Source organism: Toxotes jaculatrix, chromosome 19 (genome assembly GCF_017976425.1).
Source record: "Toxotes jaculatrix isolate fToxJac2 chromosome 19, fToxJac2.pri, whole genome shotgun sequence".
Taxonomy (NCBI): Eukaryota; Metazoa; Chordata; class Actinopteri; family Toxotidae; genus Toxotes; species Toxotes jaculatrix.
Window position 1 is genome coordinate 10,421,396 of NC_054412.1, and position 16,815 is coordinate 10,438,210.

At 40.2% G+C, this 16,815-nt stretch overlaps 1 protein-coding gene and 1 pseudogene across 5 annotated transcripts in view; one reads left to right on the forward strand and one right to left on the reverse strand.

The window, feature by feature from the left end:
* The window catches only part of LOC121199516 (serine protease 23-like), a 94,570-nt gene extending 77,986 nt beyond the window's left edge, over nt 1-16,584 (forward strand). For 3 of the 5 annotated variants that reach the window (XM_041064278.1, XM_041064277.1, XM_041064283.1), the window contains 2 exons: nt 11,073-11,243; nt 13,205-16,584. In XM_041064278.1, the coding sequence (XP_040920212.1) occupies nt 13,209-14,651 (1,443 nt within the window). In that variant the 5' untranslated portion in view covers nt 11,073-11,243; nt 13,205-13,208 and the 3' untranslated portion in view covers nt 14,652-16,584. Of the gene's footprint in view, nt 1-11,072; nt 11,244-12,479; nt 12,588-13,204 lie in introns of those variants that run through there. The other 2 variants (XM_041064282.1, XM_041064279.1) reach the window with 2 other exon arrangements.
* Nucleotides 10,366-11,205, reverse strand: LOC121199965 (annotated as a pseudogene).
* Nucleotides 16,585-16,815: the final 231 nt, after the last annotated feature.

Below are 16,815 nucleotides of genomic sequence, written 5' to 3' on the forward strand. Positions count from 1 at the left end.
AGGAACAAAGGATCTTAGTGGTAAGACCTTGTAGGAAATCCACCCCCGGGTTGGTTTGGTGAAGGCCTGCGTGAGCTGCAGCTGCAGGTGATGTGGCAGTAATTTTGCGCCATGGTCAGTCATTTGGCACTTTGCTCTGTCATGAAAGGTTTAGGGTGGAGCTCCACTCTTCTGCTGGTCTGTCTCGACGTCTTTTGGAGGATGACCTCAGCGAGCCGTGATTTAGGGTGAGGTGTTCTTCACTCGCTCCCACCGAGCAGAGCAGTGGTGGCTGATGGGAGGGAAGAGGAAAGTGAATGAGAGATGACAAGAGAAAAGTACTCTCTGGTGTATAATTGAGGTTCTGGATGAAGAGAGTGAAGACTGCGTGGAGCAATGATGAGTTGGACATCAAGGAAGGGTGGGGAAGAAGGGGGTTGGAAAGCATAAACAAAACATTATGAGCAGAGGTGGATAGATGATGAAGAGCCTGAAATAAAATTGCTAACTCAAGTCTCAGAGGACCACGTCACCGCCTCACACGCAGTATCCAGCCAGCTGGTCCCATCCAAGCCTGATGTCACATACGACAGCTTTCTCGATTTACCTCAAAGTGCTTTCTTTCCACGGCCTACTTCTCACATGCTTCCTCTTGACTTTGTCTGCCATATTGAGCTTTCTCTACCTTTTTTTCTCTTTCTTCCTAGCCAACCTGCTCATGTCTTTCATTTCAGAAAGGTATTTATTGGATCAGTGAATAACGTAATTAAAGGAGCATCCAAAACGCCGGAGAGACCCGATGCAGGTTTAACAACCTATATAACGCACACATGGCATATTATAGCCCCAGTCTGTGCATCCCAGGCGACGCCATTACATTTGAGTCACAAAGTTAAGCATTGGTTTTTCTGAAAAATAAATATGAAGTGATCTCTGAAAAACCCAGAGGTTTGTTTGAATAACACCATCTGGATGAAAATATTTCATCTGGTGAGTGAAACAAACAAAAACAATTAAAAAAAATGTTTCTTGAGCTGTGATTGTTTCCTAATTAGGAAACTGGAAAGGACTCGCTCTTTTAGTACAACACAAGAAGTCTGAAAATATAAAATAACAGAAAGTAATGTCAATATAAAGAAGTATAAGTGATTCTTTAAGCTGGGTTCACCTTGTATAAAGAGGTGAAGTCATGAGGTCACATCTACCCTGTATCACATTAACTTATATTTGGACATCAGTATTTAGTTTTTTGTTTTTTTTTACCACATGCCAAACTCTGGCAGACGTCTCCTGGCACTAGCTAGCTAACGTGACACATATTCCAGTGAGAAACAGCAGCTAATAGCAGTGATAATGCTAACACAGCATGGGTTTTCCAAATATCATCAGATATTTATCTCCTGGAAAGTTGGATTCTTAGCTCAGTGACTTTAATGTAACAGTAACAGGCAAGTAAGCTCTGCAGTTTCTCATGCTAGCAGGTTTGTGCCAGTATTTTTCATTTCAAAGTGTGTGTGTGTGTGTGTGTGTGTGTTTCTGTTTGCGTAACTGCATAATTGTAATAGTGAACTGCAAATTGTAATTTTTCATTCTTTTTTTCCCTTTTTTGAATTTATATCCTCAAAATTTGACACTTCCAAGGGACTATCAACAGCTTCTACTGATCACTTGCATTTCATGATGAGCTCCTCAAGTATTTCTATCTTCTTTGTCCAAAACGTTCATTCCTGGACTGCGTTTTATAAGAAGTATTTACTGGACTGGATTCCAATAAGGAACAACTTTGCTGTTGCCTCATAAATAATTGCTGTGTGTTTATAATCACAGCTTTTCCTGTTTGGAGCGGAGAGAAAAAGACGCTTAAAGGTTGATTTTTTTCAGAGAAAGAGTGTACAGTGTGTGTGTATTGGTGTCTTTGCATGTGTGCGGTGGGTAAGAAATGGCAAGAATTACACCAGATGGAAAATCATTCATCAAAAATAATAAGTAAATGACTTCGGCATGTAGTGTCTGTGTGCAGAGTTGTTGCAACAGCTGATTCAAATGCAATTCAGTGATTCATCCTGTGATTATTAACCCTAATTTTAGTCATCACTCAGTGAGTAGTTAGTTCATCTCACCTTTGTCAGGCCTCAGAACAATTAAAGCAAAGGACAGCACATTAACTTGTGAGAGTTTGGGTCTCTCTGAAGCACATTAGCATTTCAAAAATTCCTGCCAGCTGGCTGATGGGGTTTTTTTTTGTGAAACTCAATCATAGGAATGTGCAAAAGGTTGGTTTGTGAAAAGCTAGATCTAGATCAACAGCTGCATGTTATTTCTCTTCATTATTATTCTTCCTAAAAAGTTTCAGCCCGCTACAGTTCAAAGATCTATGTCAGCAGAAAAGGAAGATGCCGTTTTGATTTCTCTGTTGTTCTCTTTCGTCCTGCGTTCATTTTTCCTCTGCCTTTTGTCCGATCCAGTAAAGACTGATTCAGTTCATGTAATTACTGACACTCTGCAATCAATCACTTTATTTATTCCCAGAGTGCAACTGGTTGCGTAGCAGTGAAAGAGAAACACAAGATAATAAAACAAAGTACATAATCACATGATAAGAAGATATTTGGGTCTTGAATGGGTATACATGTATGTCACCTTTTCCCTAACAGGGTTTAGTCTTGGCATGGCATAGGATATTTTTATATCTGATCGTTTTAGCTATTGTAAGAGAAGATTGAAAGTGGAAAAGCAGGCAAGATTTTGTTTTTGTGCTATTTTGGTTGCATTTTTAGCTGAATATAATCACTTACAATGGATAAAATAGCTGACAGCTAAAAATGCTGGTAACCTCACTAAAAAAGATTGGGTGGTATGATTTCCACTGCAGGTCAGGGGTTTAAGCCTGAAGATCTGTAATAGCATAGTCTTGGTGTCTACGTGTGTTTAGCAATCAGAAAATTAAGCAATTTAGAAGACGGTGGAAGGTCACACAGTGGTCGTATAAGGACAGAGATACAACAAATAAATATCAAGTGATAGAGTGACATTATTCCTGGCTGTAACTTGAGTTGTTTGTGTGTTGTGAAACTTGGCATAAAAGCTAACTCTCTCTTCCATACACATGGATCCAGATGGAGACAAAGATGATAAAGAAAGAGGAGATAAACATACAGTAGAGAGGTGGATGATTTATCCATGTGTCATTATACATTGGGTTTGAAGTCTTAACCTCGCCAAACCGTCTCCCGCCATCTCACATGACTGAGTGGAGTTTTCGGCTGCACTCCCAAAACAGTGAATATCCCCTATTTAAACAAGCTGGCAGGCTGTCAAGGCCTACAGTTTAGTACGGACAGCCAAAACTTCAGAACACAAAGACTGGGGGAAATGCCAAAAGGAAGAAGTAAAAAAAAAATAAACTGAGAAAAGAAAATGACTATATCTTCTCACATAAATCATTAACCAGCATGTTGGTGGCCATGTTTCAAGCCAGGCAGGTTGCACTCAAATTACTTTATTTTTTTTTTTTTGCAAATAAATATGACTGTGCCACAGTCAAAGTCTATGTTCAGCCACTGCCATGGATTAAACCTGCACAGACTGTGCGCTGGGAAAGACAACTCATAGTAACCACTGCATGTGCCAGTTCATCCTCAACCCAGGTTAAAAGCATGCATAGACGTTTTGTTAATAGACACATGGAACAGACACAAATAAATGGTGAGGTTGAAATTGTTTGGCGGCCATCCCCATGTTTGTCATCTTTCTCTCTCCATAGTTGAAACAGAAGAAACTTTCTCTGGGAATGTGAAAGAGGTGTGTGTATCTTTGGTTCGCAAGCTGAGAGATTCACTAGTTCGAGGGCGTTGTGTCTGAACTGAGATTGCTGTGCAGCAAAATTGCCCTTAATTTACACTGATGCTGGCTTAGCATACGTGATTCAGGGTAGTGTCACTTTTCAAGGTACTAAATCCTCGTAGTCCTTATTGTAACACGCCAATTAGCACTCCACCCTCAAGACACAACAATGTTTAGCAAAAGTTTGTCTTCTACACAGTATAAGTCCAAGAAAAATATTGGCCCTTTTCTTATGTCCAAAGAGCCAATAACCAAAAGTAACGGTTTTCACCCCAGATTAGTTTCTAAGGAACGCTCCTTCCAGACTGTTTTTTCCCTCAAAATTCAACTTATTGAACACATTTACTGCAGATGTTATTAATATAATGCACTGAATTTACTTTCCAAGATGTCAGATGTTGTAATTACACCAAGACTACAGGTCTTCAGCTGATGAGTTTTAGCTACAGACAAATATGGATTGAATTAACTAAATTTAAACAGGGCAAGAGTTAGTAAATGGACCGTGACTCCCGTCTTCCGTTATTACACACTGACAAAGGTTTAATCAGCTTTTTCAGCTGATTACTAACAGAAAGGCCTGATTGACTGAAGGAACTGGACCTGAGTCCGGGCATGGTCTCCGGTCCTTCATTAGTTTCTGTAAAACTGTTTTGTTGTATTTTGAATTGTGGAAAGAAATACACATTTGTACAGATAGTAGTTGTTCCAGTTAATATTCTTGATTGCCTTTTTTAATTCATTGCTGTTGGGTATTCTGAATTGGCAAGGTTTTGCATTGGCAGACAAGTGGGACTGATTTTCAGTGAGCTCTCTGGCTATGAGGATTAAGTTGTAATCAGACGGGCCTGTAACCATGTTGAAAGATTTAGTTAACCTCTCAGTTTGAGCTCTAAATAGAAGTATAGGCTTTATCCTGCCTTTACTAGCTGTGCGAGATCTAATTTATTTGTGATGTGTTTCACTCCCCTTTTACAGAACTCGTCTTTCCAGCTAATATTAAAATCACCCATGATAGTTACTTCACTCCCTGAACGAAACTGTATGTAATTTCTCAAGAAATACAGATTTAGCAGAGGGTGGGCTGTGTGGATGAGGATGAAAGACAAAATGTATTTTAAGTAATTCTCAACAGAGCATTGAATTTCTTAACATGATACGTGATCTTTAATATGAAACAGCAAGCCCCCACCTCCCCCCTCTGTGCTGTACAAAGAGTGGTGTACAGCTAATGACAATAAACATATTATTATAACAACTTATTATAACTAATTAGTCAAATTATCTAAAATGTATGATTAGTTCTACTGAAGAGCTGCCTGTATTAACTGGATGATTGATAGCTTTATGTCTGCAAGAGCCATATTAGCTTACTTTCTGGAATTATTGCTCAGCTATAAGGGGTCACAGAAGTTTTACACACAGATATGACCCTGAAACTGATAGGAAATGGGCTGTTGTGCCATGCATCAATGTCCAGGCTCATTCAAGGTTTACAGGTGTTCTACTGGTAAACACACGGTGGTCTAAGTCAGAATGGTGATGCTTAAGGCTGACTGACTGAAGAGTAAACATAACAGCACAAACCAGTGACCCTTATCGTGGCAGAGAGTTTATAAACAGAAATTGTGGACCACACACACATGTACTGGAACGGAGGACAGAAACATGCACACACCAACAAACATACCATTAGGAAGACAGACATCCAAGCCCCACAAACACACACCTCCACAGACACACACATCTGTTTTGATTTGGAATAACAGAACAACAAAACCCCTTCTTCCTGTTGGAGTGATAGTATGATGACAGTCAGCAACCACGTCAGCGTGTTTATCAGAACTTTGATTATCGTAGCAGTAAGACAGCAACATGAAGGTTTTGCATGTTGTCATCACACATTGACAACTTATAAAAACAATTTTTGTGAATTGACAAAACAGTATTCAAGTCACTGAAGTGACAATAAACTAATTCTGACTTTGCTGTACAGTAAGATGTGTCGCGATGTCATGTGTGATAAAGTTGGCAACATAATTCCGTAAACATGTTGGCTTTTGTGTTTCACTGCTGGTTTCCTTCTGCTAGAGTTGCTAATAAATGCAGGTAGAGACATGACATGAGGACATCATACCAGCTGATGCTGACAAGTTGACACCTGAGAGTCATGACACTCTTGGTATCTACTGTAGAGATCAGCAAGTAAAGCTCCTTTCAGTAACTTAGCTGACTTAGTTTCTGTAGCAAAGGACTGTTCCCAATTACTTTAAAAGCACAACTTTAGTCTGACAAATGGGAATTATACTGTCCAAAAACTATACACCTATTTATAAGGAAAAGCCCTTCCCTTGGCTTCTAGTGTGAATCCTTCACTGCAACTGCAGAGAGCAAAAAAACACAGTGAGCTCAAATTGTCCATAACACCAATGTTCTTGATTCATTTCAGAGCTGTGTGTGATTTGTTTATCTCTCTCTGAAATGAACAGGGAAATTCCCTGTTTTATATTACTGAGGAACTCAGGATGAATGTTACTGAACTGATATTTGAGCTATTTCAGCTCTCAGTCACATGAAAACACAAGATTCTGGCAAGTTTCTGTTATCTGGATTATTTCAGGCTAATGAACACTTTTAAATTCATATTTTGTATTTTTTTTCTTCTGTCAGCCAATCAAAAACTTAAAGATGTGTATTTTTTAAACTCTAGGGTAAAAATAAAGGGATCAGTCAGCTAATTTAGGCTAAGGGGCTGGTAGTGTGATTCTATGCATGCACTTTAATACCTGGCCTTCTCTATCACTCTGTTTAGTGATAGAGACACATGTTGTGTACACATGAAGAATTAACCAACCATGCATACACAACCACACAGACTTCATCTCACAAATATTTCTCTCCAAACAAACTTTTGAAATGCAAAGAGGTATTTCAATCATAATCTAAACAACAGTGATTAACCGCAAGTCTACTGCTATTTACATGAGTTTGGTGATTCATACTTGCAGCTGGAGGTATCAGAGCATCCCAAGGCCACGTTATCAAAAGTGTCACACCCCTAGCTCGGCAGGTCCCCGTGAGTCTGAAAATTCCAACTAATTTGGTGCTGAGGGGAAAACTTTCCACTTAACTGGAGAATTCAACTCAATCTCAGTATTACGGTTGGACAGGAACCAGGAAAGCTCTGTTACAAGACATGTGGAGGTGTAGAAAGCCAAGATAAACCTGCTCCTCTTTTTCTCTCTGTTGTCCCCCTCGCTCATGTCTCTGCACCTGGACTCCTTGTGTGTGCTGCCAGCTGGAAGAAAGTGTAGAGAGTATAGACTATATGTGAAGTTTAGAGATAAGAGGATAAGGAAAAGAAAGAATGAAGCACGTCTTTTCTTCTTTTAAGAAGAAAGTATAGACTAGATGGAGTGGGGAAAAAGAGGGCAGTACAGGGCAGATTAGGAACTGAAGGATGAAGAGAGGAGGAAATGACAGCAAATCCTAGATATGTTAGATGAGAACAGGAAGAGAAGAATGAGCAATCTAAAATGAGTCATCTACCATCCCAGGGTAATAATGTTACTGTTATCTTTAGTTCTCCGAAGACTTGACCCAGCTAATTAAAAAAAAAAATTCTCATCACATCAAATTATCAGCTTCTTTCCCACAGTTTGCATACCGCAGCATCAGTTATTAAATTATCAAGCAGAGCTTTTTAAAATGTTTTAGTTGACTGAACTAATTTTGATGTTTTAAAAGTTTCAAAGTTACATCTTAACTTAAACTTTACGTTAAGTCTTAAAGGAATTGTCACCCATGTTGGGAAATACCCTCATTTGATTTCTTGCTCAGAAAAGATTGATAATGCCGTCATGCTACAGCTAGCAGCTAGTTGGCTTCGTTAGCATTAAGACTGGAAACAAGATGAACCAGCCTTTAAATTTTTAAACTTCACTAATAAACACGTTTTATCTAGTTTGTTTGATCCATTCAAAGACTGAAGTGTAAAAATGACACCTTGTTGGACTCTTTCCTTACTGGCACCAGTAACTTCTTGTAGCCATGTCGTCACCGTTAGCTAGCTGTTTCCACCATTTTCCAGTCTTTGTGCTTAGCTAAGTTGCTATTAGTGGCTCAAAATTATTTGATATTCACAGACCAAATGAAATATCTGTTAATAGGCAAACTTTAGAAGTAGCTGGTAGACAGATTTTTTTTTTTTACTTCCAAACAGAGCTAGCTGTTTCCCCTTTATACCAGTCTTAGTGCTTACTGTGGCTAAACCTTTTAGTGTACAGACGTGAGAGTGGTAACTAACTCTAATCAAGAACACGAATTGACTTATTTTCCAAAATGTCAAACAGTTCATTTAACATGAGACAGTTGAGCAAAAACAGGAGCTTTGGGTTATACTCCCTGATTGGATGCATTTAGCTGGAATTTATTATGGTGCAATCTGATTGACTATAACTTATTATGATTTGCGCATAATATGATTTGCAAGTATTTGATGTGATTTAACCGTAATTAAACCAGAATTTACACTTTGTATGACTTAGCACTTCATGTTTTCCCCAGATTTCATCTGGTGCAGAGGAATGAGAAAACAAAAACAACTCACTTGAAGATTGTTTTAATTTAGTTTTCATGCTCACAAACTCACCAAGACAAGCCATTCAACATGAATATATACATAAAAGTGATTCAGCCTCACATGGTTTCTTCCGTTGTCAGCCAATGGTCAAGATAACCCCCTTTCTGATGATCAAAAGTGTGTTTTACAAATCACAAAAACTGTAAGAGAGCATCTTGGCAGGAGCACATACATCCCTTTCTCATCCTCACATAGTGAGAAGGGGTGAGAAGGGGATGTTTTCTTTGTTGAGAACCAGTCGGAGAAAAACCCTGCCTGGGCCCAAAGGAGCAGCTGGGGGAAATACTGAGTCACCAAAAGCACACACATAAAAGTACATGCTTTCCAGCAGCAGTCCTGACCTTTGGAGTTGATTTTTTTTTTAAAGAATTATCATTAACAGTCATGTCTAGACAGATTTGAGCCCAGAAACGGACACAAGTCAACCCAGACTGCTGTCCACATAGCCTGAAGTGACCATGAATGATGGCGTTTCCTCCGTTTCTGAGGGCATGACCACCAAAGTTATACCAGGAAAAAAAAAACCCTCACACACAGGAAGACCCCCTGGACATCCTAGTTCACCAAACATATCAAGCTGGTGTCAGTTCCAGTCCTGCCGGAAATTAATGAAAAGAAAGCTGAGGGCTAGACGGAGCATAAAGAAAAATGAACCGGTGCTGTGAAGGATGAACCGATTATCATGAGACACATCAGCAGAAGAACATCACAGAGCTTTAGTGAGAATTATTAATAGAGTGACTAGGTTTAGTCACAAAAGCTGTTAAGAAAATGAAGTGAAGCCTTTAACAATAAAAAAGTTCTGTAATGGTTATCTTTGGAATAGTGCTGCTACTGTGGTGGAGCACTGTACAATAGATATATAATTAGCAGGAGCTTATGATGTGAACACAGATGAAGCCAGAGATTACAGAGTGGATAAGAGGAGTGTAAATACATTTGCTCAAGTACTGTACTCAAGTACAAATGTTAGCTGTTTAGTTGGTGCTTGTTTTATTTGAGTATTTCCATGTTATGCCTATTTAGAAGTTTAGATTTAAACTGGTTTAAAACTTATTTCCACAACACTATTTTGTATTGTATCAAAGACATAATGTGTAGAGAGTCACAGATGGCATTTTTCTCTGCATTGAGTTCTTATACTTTTGATACCTTAAGTACATTTTGTTGATAGTACTTCTGTACTTTTACTCGAAAGAATAGTTTGGCATATTGGGTAATATGTTAAGAGCTGAAATAGTTTGCCTGAAAATCTGTCCAAAGTCTAGTGATCCTGTGACAAAAGAACAAAACAATGAATGGATGAATTAATGAGGTTACACATCTGCTTGTACTGGATGTCCGTCTGTTGCTAAACAATGGAGACAAATGGTCATTCCACTCATTGGATGAACTCCAGCACAAACATTTATTCAATATTTTCATTAATTGTTGTTTCCTCTGACCAGATCTCTCCCATAAAACCTAAGATGCTTAGAGAGACAATGTCATTGACAGTGAAAAACAACTGCATTGTTTCACAGAGCTGGACACTCTAAGCACACTCACATCCTGGTCGATACAGACAAATGACAGATATGGGAAGTCATTTTTTTATATTGTCAAACTCTAAAGCAAAATGTATGGGAAATCAGTTTCATATTGTAAATTTATTCATTTTCACATTGATCTTGTTACTCTCTGTCTGATTCATTTATAACAAAGCTTAATATTTACAGTTCTGGCCGAGGGCCAGTTGTAATCAGCACAGAGCTGATTTGCGGGGAGATGTTACTCAACCTCAAAATTCATCATCAAACCACAAATCATCTACAGCTCTGTATGACAAATAGAGAGTATCACACCATCATATTGTGTATCAGCAGGGGAGATGAAATCTTTTGACTGAAAACACCTTTCAACTAATGAGGCAGGCTGCTGAGACTGGCAAGTTTCTGTGTTAACATTATGTTTTGGGTTTTTTTTGGCACGCAGTGCACACTGCGAGAAGCAAATGCATGTAGGAGTGGATTCAGGCAGCTATTCACAAATGTAAACACTGCAACAATGTTCCAGTTGACCACGTAAAACTTCAACAGGCCCTTGTTTTTGAGAGAAACAGCTGCCACACCCAGCACATTCATGGTATGATGTGGAATCTATAGGACAAAAAAACATCACAATGATACCGGTGACCACTCTGGTCGTCTGTGGGTTGTTGCTACCTGTTTCATCTTTCTGTGGAGGCAGATGCATGCAAATGTCTGGCCAGAAAAATAAAACAAACCCCACCAGGGACTCTGGCTGTCAGCACCACCGCCACCCACTGGGCCTGGGAAAAGTACTGAGAGTGTCCTGCGCTGGTCTGTGGTCAGCTGTCGAACAACTAACACATGGAAGGACAGGATCATGGCAACCAGCCAGAGCAGAAACGACAGCCTCCTCTTTCCTACCTGATGTAAACTTTTCTGCAGGTACATCACCTGCAGGTAGTGCTAGACACTCTGCACAGTCAGCAGGCTGCAGTAAACGATGTATGTTAAAAACTCACAGGCCACCAGGCCGGAGATATCTGTCTCAGACAAGTGCTGCCAGTTTGGTTTGAGGATGATCATTGCTATATTTCCAGGAACTCCCAGAAGGAAGCAGAGTGACAGCACCACCACAGGAACTAGACCACTAGAGTCCCAGGAGACAGGAGGTGGAAGTCCAGGAGGGGAGGAGATGTTAGAAGTGACCACAGCGGAGCTGAGTTGTTCCATGCTGCTGGAAGAAAAGCTGAATGCTTTGCACTGAGCAGGTGATGATGGTAAATGTGCAGTAAGTCAGAGGAACAAGGTGTTCCCCTTTGGCGGTGTCAAAGAGGAAGGGAAAACAAGTGAACTGAAATCCTGTCACCTATCATTTCAGCATGGCTGCATGGTTTTGAATGACTATATTTTATCTGATGCATTTTCCCACATTTTATTTCTCACACAGAGAACATGTTAGCCTCTCACCACATCTTCAGAGAATTAAAAGAATGAATAAATAAATAACAAAACCTGAGCACTAATTTCCATAACTGTTAATTGATAATGTTTAATTAATAATAAATGTCCATTTTTGTGAGCATGTTAAAGACTTTTCATCTATGTTGCCTTTAATGTTGAGATACATTCACCCTTGGGTTTGGAAACTAATAAATGGCTTCTTGTGAGGGGCTTAGACCAAATTGAATTTTATAATCCCAGCACAAGGGGCCAACCTCCATCTGCTGATGAAGATCATGTGATAAGACCAAAAAGCTCCAGAAAGTCTCAGACTGCTGTTCCCAAGACCAAGAATGAACATTAAATCTCTCTGCAATAGAAACTTTAAGGTTTGCGCAAACATCAGGTGTCAGTGTGAAAACTGGGCATTTGACGGATGTGTGTGTACCTCTACATGCATTTGTGTGTTGAAGTTAGAGCATCTAATCAAGGAAAAAGCAGGCGCTTCTGCACTGAATCAACTCTTGTTGCACCGCGCAGAGACACTTGTCAAAATAAACCTACAGGTTCCTCAGATCTGAGGTGTGTGTGTGTGTGTGTGTGGACACACTTCAAACGCCACCTCACATAAATCTAAACTTATATTTTGAACCGCAAAAGCACCGGATAAACACTCAGTCAAGGGCAACATTTTGTCGGCGGATCTCTCCGTAAACAGCGTTAAATATAAATTCATCTCTTTTTCGTTTGAAAGTATCTCTGTTCCCCGCGTGTTCCTTGCCTAATAAAAATATTTGCGGAATCCGAAGAAAAATACCCCAGAATTCATATCATTCGCATGGCTCCACTTTCGACCCAAAAGTCATCACATGATCAAAAACTTGATCCACTCTTCATGCATCCTTCCTGGTTGACTCCCACCCTCGTTTCTGCCTGTGTGCCCGTCACTTTTTTCTGCATCAGAGTGGGATGCAGATTTCTATGAGGATCTTGCACGCTTGCACGACTTGGGCTCCCTTTTTTTTTTTTTTTTTTTTTTTTTTTTTTTTTTGAGCCCAGGAAATGATGGAACCCAGTCTGCTGGAAGCCGTGTGGATGGAGAGGATTTTTCATTAATGAGAAGGAGACATTGACTCGAAGGTGTGAAGGGGTGTTGTTTTGGATGTTTGCAGGTAGGAAAGTTTTGTAATTAGTATTTCGTGCGTCTCTTTTCCTGGAGACGTTTTCTTTTTTATACGAAGTGACAGTCTTTTCAAAATAAAATCTCTCATCACTATCTTTCTTCTTCATATTTGCAAAGGCTATGTTCTCTATCTTTCTCTCTCCTTTTTTTTTTTTTTTTAACTTTTATTGTATCTTGGGCTTTATACTGTAAATTCTTTTCTAAGATGTGTAACTGTTTAGAAGTTAACAGAATAATATCACACTTTCAGGCTATATTAATATCAGAACACAGTAATGCCAACTGTTTTTTGTGCCTTTAAATGACGTTGGCTGTTGCATGTAATAATGGTAGCATTATCTGCATTTTAAGCCTATGCATTAAATTGCAGACACCTTATGTCGATTTAAAATGAAATATCACTGGCACCACTCACTCTTTCCTGCTCAGGGATTTATTGTTTAGGAGTTGAGCTTGTGCGCCCTCTGCTGGCCAAATAATATGTGAAACGCAACAAGGATTCTGCTTGTAAGGGCCCAGTGGTCTCTCTCAAGCCTGATGGACTCATTGCCATTTCTAATTCTCTCTAACACCTATATATTTCTGTCTTTGTCTCTTTCTTATCAGAGGAATGGACCTCAAACACCTCCTGTGTCTGCTGCTCTGTGCAGCTGCCCTGACAGTTTCTGAAGCCTTAGGTAAAGATGGGGACAACGAGGCTTACCGGTGGACCAGGCAGAGCCTCCCAGTGGTGCTGGACACACGCACACAGCTTTTAAACACCCCTTTATTCAGAGGGCAGGAGGAGGATGAGGAGAAAGGTAGGGCAAAGACACTCTGTGGGATTGAGTGTCAAGGCAGCTTACCACCTATGGACCTGACTGCGCAAGAGAGGATTCTGGGATATGAGACAATGTATGAAAATGGCACGCGCACACATACAGATGTCAGTTTGCAGGGTTTTAATAAGACGTTTGCAGGAACACCAGCCCACTCACAAACCCATACACGTAGGAAACGACAAGTTTTCGGATCAGATGGACGCTTTGTGATCTCTGATTCGCATTTTATCACCAACTACCCATTCTCGACAGCTGTTCGCCTCTCCACAGGCTGCTCTGGAGTCCTGATATCCCCAAAACATGTGCTGACAGCAGCACGCTGCATCCATGACGGCAGTAATTACCTTGAGAGTGCAAGCAGGCTTAAAGTAGGAGTGCTGCAGCTCAAAAGCAAAAGAGGAAGAGGGGGAAGGAGGAGAGGAGGGCGGCGTAGGGGTGGGAGGAGAAGACAGGGGGAAACAGATGAGGAGAAAGGAGAAGAGCCGATAATGGAGGAAGGTGAGGAGCAGAATAGCATAGATGGAGATGTAGTGAGAGTCAGAAATAGGGGCAAAGGCAGGAGAAGCAGAGGAAGAAGAGAGAAAGACCATGTGGTAGCTGATGAGGGAAATATAGATCAATCTGAAAGAGGAAGAGGGAAACGGAAAAGTCTCAACCGTGTTCGACGCGGTGTTGAATCCAGAAAGCAGCCTGTCTTCCGTTGGACGCGAGTGAAACAAACCCGAATCCCTCAAGGATGGATCCACACCAAGAGCCCCACCAACTCAGTTTCCTCCGACTACGATTACGCCCTTCTAGAGCTGAAAAGACAAATCAAACAAAAGTACATGAGGCTTGGAGTGGCTCCCTCTGCCGCTCCCCTGGCACGGATCCACTTCTCAGGCTATGACGCTGACAAAAGCCTGCTGGACGGGCGTGGAGATGAGAAGGTGGTTTATCGTTTTTGCTCAGTGACAGAGGAGTCCAATGATTTGATGTACCAGCACTGTGACGCGCAGCCCGGTGCGACAGGTGCAGGTGTTTACATTCGTCTGAGACAGGAAGTGGGAGATTCAGGTGGGAAAGGAAAGTGGCAGAGGAGGGTGATTGGGGTGTTCTCAGGCCATCAGTGGGTGGGGGTGGAGGGAGATGAGCTGAAGGACTTTAATGTTGCTGTGAGGATCACTCCTCCCAAATATGCCCAAATCTGTCACTGGATCCACGGAGATCCAAGTCTCTGTAAAGAGGTCTGAACTTGCAGAGCAATGGATCTACAAGAGAAAAAGACCTGTTGTTACTTTCTAAGAGACTCAGTGATGTGGGCTGGCATAACTTCTAGGAACTGCTCTTTAAAATGGTCTAAACTTTGACTAATGAGTCAAAGTAAAAGTAAAAGTAGAACTTAGATTTAGCTTTGCTTAAGTGCTGACTGAAGTGATTCCTAATTGTTGTGAAATAAAGACTACAGTCACGCCTCCCTCCCCCAAGCCATGAAACCAGTAGAGAGACCTCCAAACGTTGTGGCTGCATCATAGCTTCATGCACACCTCATAATGGTTAAGTCTACCCATCATTCACCAAAACCAACATTGTATGCTTCAGTAAATTGCAACATACACGAATAAAGCTTGTCAAAGATGTTTCCTATACAGTTATAATCATCATCAGAGCACTAACATCGTCAGACTCTCAATGGACAGCTAAAAAACAATCAAAATTGATGCAGCAAAAACAGAGATTTTTTTTTTATTCCACACATTCTTCACCCTTGTTAAAAGCTGGTACCTACATTACCCACAATTCCACTCAACCACCAACAGTTCACTCAGAGATTTGGGTGTGTTAGGTGAGTAGCGGCTAGTGTAGCCTCACATTGAGCCTCAGGCAGAGATGAGTCGTCGGCCACAGAGATGTGCTAAGGTCAGTTCTTGTAAATCCACACCGCTCCAGATTATTTTCATTTTCTGATCTTCGGCCTAAACCGATACTGACTCAAGTGTCATCACATGAGCCAGTTAATCCGACTGCACACGGCTCCACCTGGAGGTGCAAAAGGCTTTATACAACTTTTTTCACATATGCAGTAGTACTCCCCAACACCTGTGAATAAACCAGTGGTTTAATTTATAATTTCTATGTTATGTTACTCATTTTCTTTCACTCTCACCATAATTCTTGTATTTCACAGCTCAGCTAATATAGTAGTTACTGCACTTTTTGTAATTGATATAAAGAAGGGTAAAACAAATATTAGGAATAATCACACTAATATTTGATTATATATATGATGAATCCATCACGTCATCAGCCTCTTTATGTTTTATAGGAGTCTGGAGTCTGTATTAGAATAGATTTTTCTATATGTAAAGTGTGTAGTCGCTTCATCTGCTGCAGGCAGGCTGTATCAGCAAACCTTCAATCCATGACTGCTGCAAATATCTCTGATTCTGGATCTGCAACCTGTTCAGCCATTTATCAGTTCATTTAGACTCTGTGGGAAAACAGAACGGTGTCAAAATTTGACACAAGTAAAATTCTTCAGTTTGTTTTTTGACAGAATTTCACTGTCACCTTTTCACAGTCGTATGTTTGTCTCTTAAACACCTAATTTATATGACTGTAATTAACTGAAACTGTAATTATGTAAAGGGAAAGTCAAAATCTTATTCTGTTTTCTCATGTTGCACATAGTAAACAACTTACATGAGTATACGTAAGTGTATTTTCTGATGTTTAGAGAGAAGCAGTGTTTTGTATTGTAATTCTGCCTGTTATTAACCTGGCCACAAACAAAATTTCTTGTACCAAAAATAGTTCACATTGATAACAAATAAAAATGTTAAAATTAAAAAAAAAAACATGCTGACAAAATCAGACCAGAGATAAGTGATGAGCCGTGAGGATTGTTTGGATCAGTGTATTTGTCTTTTATTGCATCTCATTTGGACTCACATGCAGGTGGGGGTGAGGGAGGGAGGGCGATGCCATCCATAGTAGCCCAAAAAAAAAAAAAAAAAAGGGAAAAAAAAGGAAAACATCACAGCCTTCATATGAATACTTAGCAATATTTATCCACATTCTTTTTGTTTTTATGTGTCATTGTCATCTTTATTATTCTTTCAACACTTTGTTAATGCCACAATGGAATAAGATACAGTCACTTTTGGAAATAAACAACACACAGAACATCCAGCGTATGCTTGAGACTTGAGTACTTTTCAGCGAGTCCCCAAGACTTCCGGTGACAGTACATGAACAAATGTACCGGCCGCTGCTGCGTCACAAATGACCCAAAGAGGACTGAGGCCACATTCCAGTCACATAGACAGATGCTTCCTTGTCTCTTTGATTTCCACCCTAACATCAAGTTATTCTGTGTGGAGCCTGAGACAAGGAAAGGAGCTCTTAGAGAGTAGT